We start from the raw sequence: 10,149 nt of genomic DNA on the forward strand, positions 1-10,149 counted from the left end.
AAACCCTATACCTATTAAGTGGTCTCTGCCATTCTCCCCTTTTCCTAGTCCCTGGCCACCATTAATCTTTCTATCTCTACGGATTTGCCTATTCTGGATATTTCATAAAGGGAATCACAGGATGTGTCCCTGGGTAACCAGCTTTTTCCCCTGAGTGTCGTGTTTTCCAGGTTCATCTGTGTTATAGCATGTGTCAGTTTTTCATTCCTTTTTATGGCTGAGGAATACTCCATGGTACACAGAGTGACCACATTTGGGTCCTCCATTCATCCACTGGTGGACGTTTGGGCTACTATGAATGGTAACAGCTACGTTTCTCAAATCATGCCCAAAGCGGCAGGCCCAAATTAGTGTTTGAGGCAGGCCCTGACCTCACATACTCCTTCACTCTGCCTCTTACCATCTCCTTCCCTCACATGGAAGCCAGGCCCCACCTGCACTGGGGTTTGACCAAAGCTGTAACCGTGTAGGAGGCGGTGGGTCCTGGGTGAAGTGAGGAGAGACCCTTGCTTTTTTACAACTTCTTTTCATTCTTCCTTGGTCCAGATTTGCCTTCTGTTCTCCTTCCCGACTCCTTCCCTTCCTCCTTTTTCTAGAAATTGCAAGGCACCCTGACGCCCTTCCGCTTCTGGAATTTGGCGGGTGCTGCTCATTCCTCTTCTGCTCCCTAGCAAGCGACCATGTGACTGTTAACATAGAGTTCACATATAAAAAGTCGTGTACATTTTTGCAAGTTTTATTTTTTTTTCTCCGAAACTATCCTCTCTCCAGGATTTCACCCCTCCTTGACCCACAATAGCATGTCTCTGGACCTAATAACCAGGAGAAGGGGAACCTACCAAACCTAGCTGCCTCCGCCATGCTAAAGTGAAGTTTCTGGACCACATTTCAGGGAATACATTTAAAATTCCTCCTTGACCACTTCCTGATTTCTGGTTTGTTTTGTTTTGAATCTCGCTGAATCCTCTTGAGCAGCGTTGAGTCTCTGCAGCCACAGCCCTTCTCTGTGTGCTTTATACAATCTTGAACGTGTTCTCATCCATGTGCATTCTTTTTTTTTTTTTTTTCCAGTGAAGTGGCAACTGAGGTGCCTTTCCGCCTCATGCACCCCCAGCCCGAGGACCCAGGTCAGTCGCACATTGTCTCAGCTTTCTCTAGTCATTTCCTCCATGCAGATTTCTTATTTATTCATTGCTAGTGGTCCCTGAGCACGGCCCTGGGTCTGGACACCACCAGGTGATTGCTTGTCATCCTCAAATGCTGCCCTGGACCAGCCCCCAGAGGCATGATCATCTCCTTTGCCATGAGCCATGGCTTGTCCACTCATTTAGCATGTTGGGGACAGAGCATCCCCAACCTTGAACATGGAGTTTCTTGATTAGTCTTATCAGGGTTGATGACTTAGAAGCAGAAGCTCTTGGTGTTGAATTGGATTGAAATTTAAAGAGAATTTAAGTGAAATATATATTTGAGAGGCTGAGGCTTTTGCCTTTCATTTGGAATCATTAACAGGCATTCAGAAGATGAGTATTTTTTGACAGTGATGATTGTGATGAGAGTACAGAAAATACTAGAAAGAAGTGTCAGGTCGGGATCCCTGGGTGGCGCAGCGGTTTAGCGCCTGCCTTTGGCCCAGGGCACGATCCTGGAGACCCGGGATCGAATCCCACGTCAGGCTCCCGGTGCATGGAGCCTGCTTCTCCCTCTGCCTATGTCTCTGCCTCTCTCTCTCTCTCTGTGTGTGACTATCATAAATAAATGAAAAAAAAAATTAAAAAAAAAAAAAAAAAAAAGAAGTGTCAGGTCGTGGGCAGCCCAGGTGGCTCAGTGGTTTAGCGCCGCCTTCAGCCCAGGTCAGGATCCTGTGGTCAGGATCCTGGAGACCTGAAATCGAGTCCCATGTCGAGCTCCCTGCTTCTCCCTCTGCCTGTGTCTCTGCCTCTCTCTCTCTCTGTCTCATTAATAAATAAAATCTTTTAAAAAATTAAAAAAAAAAAGAAGTGTCAGGTCGGGTTCCTTGGCTCCTTTGAATTGCAAATCCATTGGCTCTTGTATGGATGTCCGAAGTAAATGAAGGGAAGGTTGTTTGACTGTAAATAAAGAGTAAACCACTGGACTGTGTATGTCAGTAGTAAGTAGTGTGGTATATGAATTAGATCTCGATATGGCTTTTTTAAATATGTATTTTTTTAAGATTTTATTTATTGAGACAGAATGTGAAAGCATGAGCAGAGAGAGAGGGAGAAGCAGACCCCTCGCTGAGCAGGGAACCCAATGCAGGGCTTGATTCCAGGACCCTGGGATCATGACCTGAGCTGAAGGCAGATGCTTAACTGACTGAGCCACCCAAGCACCCCTTAAATATGTGTTTTTAAAGATTCTTATTTATTTATTTGGGAGAGAGAGTGAGAGCAGAGGGAAGAGCAGAGGGAGGTGGACAAGCAGACTCTGTGCTGAGCGAGGAGCCCCATGTGAGGCTTAATCTCATGACCTCGAGACCAGGACCAGAGCTGAAATGAAGAGTCATATACTCCACTGACTGAGCCACCCAGGCACCCAGCCATATGGCTCTTTTAAAGAAAGTAAATGGAGCAGCAAAGTAATGTAGTGCAATCCCAGAAATTCTGGGGGGAAATTCACTGTGTTCACGTTAAAGTGGCTTTGTTGACAGGAAAGGAAATTGGACTTGTGTGAATGAGAACCCTCCATAGTTATAGTAACAAAGAATATTTCTAGTAAAAGTGCTAAAATGGGGCACCTGGCTGGTTCAGTTGGAAGAGCATGTGTCTTGATCTCAAGACTGAATTTCAGCCCCACATTGGGCATAGAGATTGTTATTATTTTTTTAAGGTGATATAAATAAGCAAGATTTATTTTTCTTATACTTTATAGCTTTTTGTATCTTGATTATGAAATAATCTTTAAACACTAGAATGATCCCCCCTATTCGTTTTGGATTTGTCTCGAAAATAGTTTGTCTCAAAGTATTTTTCCAAATATTTTGGATTCAAATAGTCCATGTACTTTGGGGAAAAAGTAGTCTGGCCACATTTTTTTAAATTCATATCTGCTGGTACCATTCAGATACTTTTTTTTTTTTTTAACTATGTGAGATTGAAAGGCATTCTGGTCCCTTTCAAGGACATTTTAAAAGAATATTTTAAAACTATGACCTGAGGGGATGCCATCGTTTATGCCAGATTGTTTTCTGGAGCTGTGAACAGACTTTTCGACTTCACTTGGAGGGGGAAGTGGGGCTCTTCCTTTTCTGGGTATGATGACATTTTCATGTTCCAGTCATTATGGCCCTTACATTGAACATACCACCATGTCAAGACTAAACAATAATCTTTTGTACTGTGAGATTTCAGGGAGAAAGGACAGATTACCCCGTGGCCTCAAAATTCTGACTTCTAGAGCTTCGAGTTGCAGGACTTCCATCCACAGGAGTGCTCACGTCTTACATGCCTTGTTGCTGGTTCTGAGTCTACACAGGTAGACAAAGCAGAACAAGCATTAAGTTGTGGCTCAGAAGCTCTGCCAGGACCAGGGACCGAGCAATTTATACCTACTAGGGACGAAGGAAATGCTACCAAGTTTTCATTATCCCTGCAAAAGCGTCCACAATGGAAGGCAGGTGTTGATGTGATTCTCTTTCAGGCTGATGGTCCCAGTTAGTATAATTATGCTAGCACATGGGGGCCCAGGACGGTTCCTGCCCAGGGGCCTCCCTCCGTCTCCTGTGGTTAGCAGCCCACATAGACACTTCCCTCCCAGCGCCTGAGAGACAAGAGCAGTGGCTCCACTGTGGTGCTCCCGAAAAGTCCTCTGGCGTTGATCACCTAGCTCTTGCGGGCTCTCCACTGAGGGTTACCGTACTTTACCAGGCGGACAGAAAACTAAACGAACACACGAACAGCAAAGAACCGTTCAAATGAATAGCAGTTAATCAGGGACTGCAAAACACATCTGAAAATATAATCCAACCACAAAGTGATCAATGTGTTCGCAGAGAAACCAGACCCTGAGGGGCCCAGGAGTGGTTCCCAAGCTCCAGCGCACACCCCCAACCACGGGTGGGGCTGTTTAGACATCCGGTCCCAGAACTCACCCTTTGTGAGCCGGACAAGCCGACGTGCTGGTGTCAGATGGGTCCGGAGGGTGGGTTGTAACAGCACCAGGACTGTGCTCTCTCCACGGAGTCCAAAGGACACGAAGGGAGAAAAGCTTTGAAAAAAGAAAGCATCCCAGAGGTGAGGGTGGGGCTTCTCCTGGTTAAGGAGGTGAAGGCAAGACACTCTGACACAGAGGCCATGGTTCAGATGTGCAGGGAGAGAGGCTCTGGCAGCTGGCAAAGGCAAAGGGCAGGGGTGACACGTGGTTGTTGTGAAATGCATGTATCTAGGCTTCTTTTCCCTCCAACTATATAGTCACCAAAATAAGGGAGAAATTTTCAAGGTGCAGCTATTATGCAGAATTTATGCTGATAGGGGCGCCTGGGTGGCTCAGTCAGTTCAGCCTCTGACTCCTGATTTCGGCTCAGGTCATGATCTCAGGGTCCTGAGTTGGAGCCCCACTTTGGGCTCTGTGCTCAGCAGGAAGGCAGCTTGAGATTCTCTCTCTCAAAAAAAAAAAAAAAAGAGATTCTCTCTCTCTCTCTTCCTTTCCCTCTGCCCCTCCCCCTGCTCACGATTCTCTTTCACTCTCTAAAAAGAAAAAAAAAAGAATTTATGCTGATAATTCTTTCTCTTTATTTCACGCTTACAGCTACGGCAAAGGAAAGGTGAGCCCCTGCCCCGAGCTTCCCTGTGTCCTGTGACTTCCTCCGCACACACAAACCCCCTTTGGGGCCTTTTTGTACACACCGCATGCTCTGAACACCGCCTCAGGCTCTCGTTTTCCTTGTGCTCCCAGTACTTCGGCTTGCACGTGCACACACATGCCCGCGTACACACACCTGCACCCTCGGTTATGCCGGTATGCGTGTCTGCTCTGTGGGTTCCTTCATTTTCTCTCCCTTGTGTTTGTTAAAGAGACTTTACATGGAAAGCTGTGAGGAGAGCGGCTTGGTCCATGCTCCATCATGTAGGAGAATCCTGATCAGTCCCTCTGTTGCAAAAGGAAGACCAAGGATCTTGCTTTGCTTGAGATTTCACTGCAAGCTTCAAAGAGCGTGCCATGACCAAAAAGTTCCTTGTTCTCTTTTAGTTTTCAGGATGAAAATTTGGTTTTCGAGGAGTTTGCTCGCCAAAATCTGAAAGACTTTGCTGAGGAGGGGAAGAAAGACCGGGAGGCCATGGATGAGTGAAGAGGTCGGTCGACCTGGACGCTGGGAAACAGTAGTTCACGCAGGATGAGCCAAACGCTACAGTTAGCCCTTTAGTTAGGCTAAATACCAAAGTGTGAGTCTTCTTCATAGAAATAAAGTTTGTCTGTTCAGCTGTGATCTGATTCCGGCTGGCTTGTTGCTGCGGCTGAGTGATGTCACTGACTCCTGGGAGCTGCAGCCCTCCGGGTCTTTGTGTCTCAGGTGGGGGAGGGAAGGATCTAGAAAGGAAGCGCTGGCTCATTGAGGCGAGAACACGTCCCAGGTTTGGTGTGCTCACCCAGTGGAGCCTGGTACTTTCTCCAGGAGTCCTGGGGATAAACTGCTTCCCTGGAAACATATGGGGGCAGGGGGGAGCAGTGTTTCAAGTGACCTGGCCAAGCTCCATGCCTCCCCCCACAAGAGCCTCCTGAGATAAACAAGGCAAAGGACAAGTGTGGCCAAAACACTCTTCATCACTAATTTGACGTTCGGTCCAAGTCCCTGTTTGAGTCCCTGTTGGTTGGTTAAGTCTCTCTTGAGAGCAAGCAACAGAGTCAGATTTGGCTAGTTTAAGGGGAAACAGGAAATGCACTGGGAGGGCCTTGGAGGGGTTTGGGGAACGGGATTAAAGGAAGAATCTGAGTACCCACGCCAGGTGCGCAGGAATCAGAAGCTCCCCGGGCTGCCCAGGGCCTCAGGGTCCTGCCCTCCAGGCAGATTTGTCACAGAATGGCGCCCTCAGTCTCTGGGGCTCAGGTTTCAGTGTGCAGGTCCTGGGCAGGAGAATCTGGCCCACCCAGCTTTGGTCAGGTAGATCAAGGCCCTGTGGCCAGTGATGGCAGCACCAGCCCTAGGGACCCTTTGTCCTGGAGGAGGGGGCTTGTTAGAGTGTCTTCATGGAGGCTGGGGGAGGGGAAAGGCTGCTCTGTGTCTGGGAGGGAGGTGGAGTTATGTGGAGATGGGATGATGGAGGAGGTGCCAGGGCTCTGTCCTTGAGTCCCCTTCCTGGCTCGGGGCACACACCACTCTGGGGGGCTGCTGCCAAGGGCCAGGGAGGGGCTGAGGGAAGTGCAGGCTCTGGTCTATGCTTCAGGGGAGTAGGATCAAAGGGGTTTGCAGAGTTCTGCACAGGTCAGAGCCCTCACAGAAGGTAGGAGGGTGAATGGGAAGGGACACATGGGTGGGGTCAGGTCCCCAGGACCAGGAGCCGTGGCAGAGGGCAGGACCTTAGCATGGGCTCCATGCACACAAAGGCTCCCACATCTGGGGTTGTTCAGCAGGACAGGCTGGCTTGTGTCCTGAGGACTGGGATCCAGTCTGGAGGCTCCACTTGGGAACCTTGGACGGGATCCCACATACACAAAGCAAGGTGTGGACTCAGGTGTTGAGTTTTAGGTATCCTGATATTGACAGGGATGAGGATTCATTTCTAGAGATGGATTAATCATAAAATCATCATAATAATAATACAAAAGGCAGAAGACTGGGCCTTTGGCCTGTGGGTTTGCAGGGTCAGACACAATTTCTCCTTCGTGTTTTCTCCGATTCCAAGGAACAGCACCCTCCAGCCCACGCCCCCTCTCAGGATACTCAGGAAGGATCAGGGGCTGCCTGCCGCTCTGGGGATCTGAGCCCTTCCTCTGTTTCCGCCCAAGCTCACAGGCCAGCTGTGGTTGGCTCCCACCGGAGATCCTAAGCAAGCTGGGCACCCGGGAGTCCGCCCAGCAGTGCCTGGTGAGAGGACCAGCCCGACAGTTCCTGCATTGCTTGACCCCAGGACATCCTAAGTCAGTGTGGATATTAGCGGGCCTGACCTTTGGCACTGTGTGGGTTAGAGCTGGAAGGCCAATCCAGCACACCAGAGACCCGAAAGGCCCTCGCCCTCTAGGTTATTTTGGTACCAAATGGTCCAACTCACAGACTTCCAGGTGCTGGCTAGAATATAGCCTGCAGCTGGCCACCCTGGGGAGGGTGTGGGGGTGGAGCAGGAAGCCAGCAGCCAGCTGCTCCGAATGGGATGGATGCAGAGCCTTGCCTGAGCTGGGCCTGCGCTCGCTCCAGTGTCCGCTGGCATGTTGTCAGGAGGCAGGACGTTCACGTGCAGGTTTGATGTGTGGCCCAGGGTTTCCCAGGTAGGTGCATCGGAAGAAACAGAGCGCAACGGAGGTGTGGCCCAGGGTTTCCCAGGTAGGTGCATCAGAAGAAACAGGGCACAACAGAATTGAGAGAGCTACGCAGAGAGAGTGGTGGCTGGGAACGTGGGACAGAGCTCTGCAAGCCAGCAAAGGGCTGGAGAGCTGGAATCCCTGCTACTTATCGAGCACCTGCCTTGTGCTAAAACACCTTGCATCTCCTCATTCCAGCCATGCTTGTTAAGTGGGCCCCATCATTCCCACTTGTTAGATGAGGAAAGCACGGTTCAGAGACGTGATGCACCTTACCCAAGGTCACACAGCTGGTGAGAGTCAGAATCAAGACTTGGGACTCTGGTTTCCCTGAGTCTGTTACTCAGCCCCTCTGCTCGCTGTCTGATGCTGAGACTTTGGGAGGCTCAGAGAGGGAGGGTTAGCTCTCCTGATTCAGCAATGTCTGCCCTTAAGTTCTTTTTTTAAAATCGAAACATTAAGGAGATAATTGTAGATTCACATACAGTTGTAAGAGACAATACAAAGAGATCCTGTATTTTCCCCAAGGCTAACAACATCTTGCAAAACCGTGGCATGCTATCACAACCGGGACGTTGACACTGGTACAGTCCACCCATCTGCTTCTCATTTTTCCAGTTGCACTCGTGTGTATTTAGTGAACTACAGTTTTATCACGTGCGTTGCTAGTTAACTTCCTTTCAGAGAATCTGTTTTCCTCTCCCTGTAACACTTCCCATTGCTCCCGACCCAGGTCCAGTGTAAGACCACTGTCTCCGTGGGTTAACCTCACTAATCCCTGGGGGGATGCGGCACATGGGTCCCCCCCACCCTTGGCTTGGTTGGAGATGTGTGGGGGTGGTTTTGGGTTGTCACGATGCATGGGAGCCAGGGAAATCATATGTCAAACGCGGTGAAGAAACGTCCTGCTCCAAATGTCAATCATAACCCTGGTTCAGGGTAAAATAAGATCATTCCCATGTTTTTTGAAGTGCAGCGTGCATTCTAATGTGAAGTGGCTTTTTGTTTTGTTTTTTGACAGGAGGTGCGTGCACTTTTATATTGACAAATGGAGAAGGATTAGGTTGGATGTGAAATGTGTTATTACTGCCACCTTGATGTGCCCTGAAGGTGGGGTGAACTCGGGGAGGCGCACATTGTTAGAGATGATTCACAGCGTGACTCATTCTGTAAAGAGGGAATGTGCTCTCACAGGCAAGCGGCTTCGGGGGAGATCGCCAAGGGAACAGCGCTCGGCGGGCACACCACCACACAAAGGCTTCTGCGCTCATCAGAGAAAATGTGCTAGAGTTGTGTTGCTCTGATTGAGGAACATAACGAGTCTTAATGAGCCTAATGCTCTTTTCAAAAACGCACTTTTTATTTTCAAGTACTTTGAGATCTACAGGAAAGCTGCACCGTTAGGACAGTGAACTCCCCCACACCCGGCTTCTCTTGTTAGGAACCTCGTACACTAACTAGGATGGCACATGCACCGCATATAATGAATCTATACTGGCATGTTATTATTAAACTAAAGCCCATTCTTTACTTTTTTAAAGATTTTATTTATTTATTCATGAAAGACACCGAAAGAGAGGCAGCGACACAGGCAGAGGGAAGAGAAGCAGGCTTCATGCAACGAGCCCGATGTGGGACTCATTCCTGGGAATCCGGGATCAGGCCCCGAGCCAAAGGCGGATGCTCAACCGCTGAGCCACCCAGGTGTCCCCCATTCTTTATTTTAAAAAAATATTTGATTTATTTGAGAGATAGCAGGGGGAGAGGGAGCAGGAGAGGGAGAAGCAGGCTCCCCACTGAGCAGGGAGCCCAATGTGGGGCTCTATCCCAGGACCCCGGGATCATGACGTAAGCCGAAGGCAGACGCTTAACCTGCTGAGCTATCCAGGTGCCCCTGAAGCCCATTCTTTATTCAGAGTTCCTTAGTTTTTACCTAATGTCCTTTTTATGTTCCAGGATCCCCATGACATTTAGTCATCACGTCTCCTTGGGCTCCTCTTGGCTGGGACAATTTATAGTTCTTTTTCATAATTGCTATATGCTCCTTTCCAGCTGCAGCTGCTGCCTCTCAACTCACGTTCATGTCTGTGGCTTTTTGCCTCTAAAATGAGGGATTCTAGAGCCCGGATGTCCCCTGAGCTTCGGTTGGGTGTAGCCGACAGCTCCCTCAAGCACCTTAAACTCAGTTTGTTCAAAACCAAGTTCATCTCCATCTCCATTAGGTCTACTTGTGGTCACTGGGGCGGCATCCTTCTTGAAACCCATATTCCCCAGAGGCATCCAGATTTATCCTGTTCCTTAATCTCCCAACAGGAGCAGCTGGTCCCTTTTCTTCCCACCTCTGCTGAGGTCACCTCCTCTCTCTAACTGCTGTGACCACTGCCTTGGTTCTGCCCCAAATCAAGTATTGACTGGATTGGTGAATTACTTTGTAAGGCCCCGTCCATTTCTAGTCTTTTTTTCCCTCTGATCATTCTCTGCCCTTCAACGCCTGGGTGGTTCAGTGTTTGAGTGTCTGCCTTCGGCTCAGAGCGTGATCCCAGGGTCCTGGGATCCAGTCCTGTATTGGGTTCCCTGCAGGGAGCCTGCTTCTCCCTCTGCCAATGTCTGCCTCTCTCTTTGTATCTCTCATGAATAAATAAAATCTTAAACAAACAAACAAACACCCTTCAGTGG

General features: G+C 49.0%; 1 protein-coding gene across 4 annotated transcripts in view; it reads left to right on the forward strand.

Moving 5' to 3' along the window:
• The window catches only part of SAG (S-antigen visual arrestin), a 43,142-nt gene extending 37,696 nt beyond the window's left edge, over window positions 1-5,446 (forward strand). For 2 of the 4 annotated variants that reach the window (XM_077869281.1, XM_077869282.1), the window contains 3 exons: window positions 1,072-1,127; window positions 4,768-4,783; window positions 5,209-5,446. In XM_077869281.1, coding sequence (XP_077725407.1) covers window positions 1,072-1,127; window positions 4,768-4,783; window positions 5,209-5,308 — 172 coding nt within the window. In that variant the 3' untranslated portion in view covers window positions 5,309-5,446. The remainder of the gene's footprint in view (window positions 1-1,071; window positions 1,128-4,767; window positions 4,784-5,208) is intronic. The other 2 variants (XM_077869283.1, XM_077869284.1) reach the window with 1 other exon arrangement.
• The last annotated feature ends 4,703 nt before the right edge of the window (window positions 5,447-10,149 follow it).

This window comes from Canis aureus, chromosome 24 (assembly GCF_053574225.1).
Source record: "Canis aureus isolate CA01 chromosome 24, VMU_Caureus_v.1.0, whole genome shotgun sequence".
Classification (NCBI taxonomy): Eukaryota; Metazoa; Chordata; class Mammalia; order Carnivora; family Canidae; genus Canis; species Canis aureus.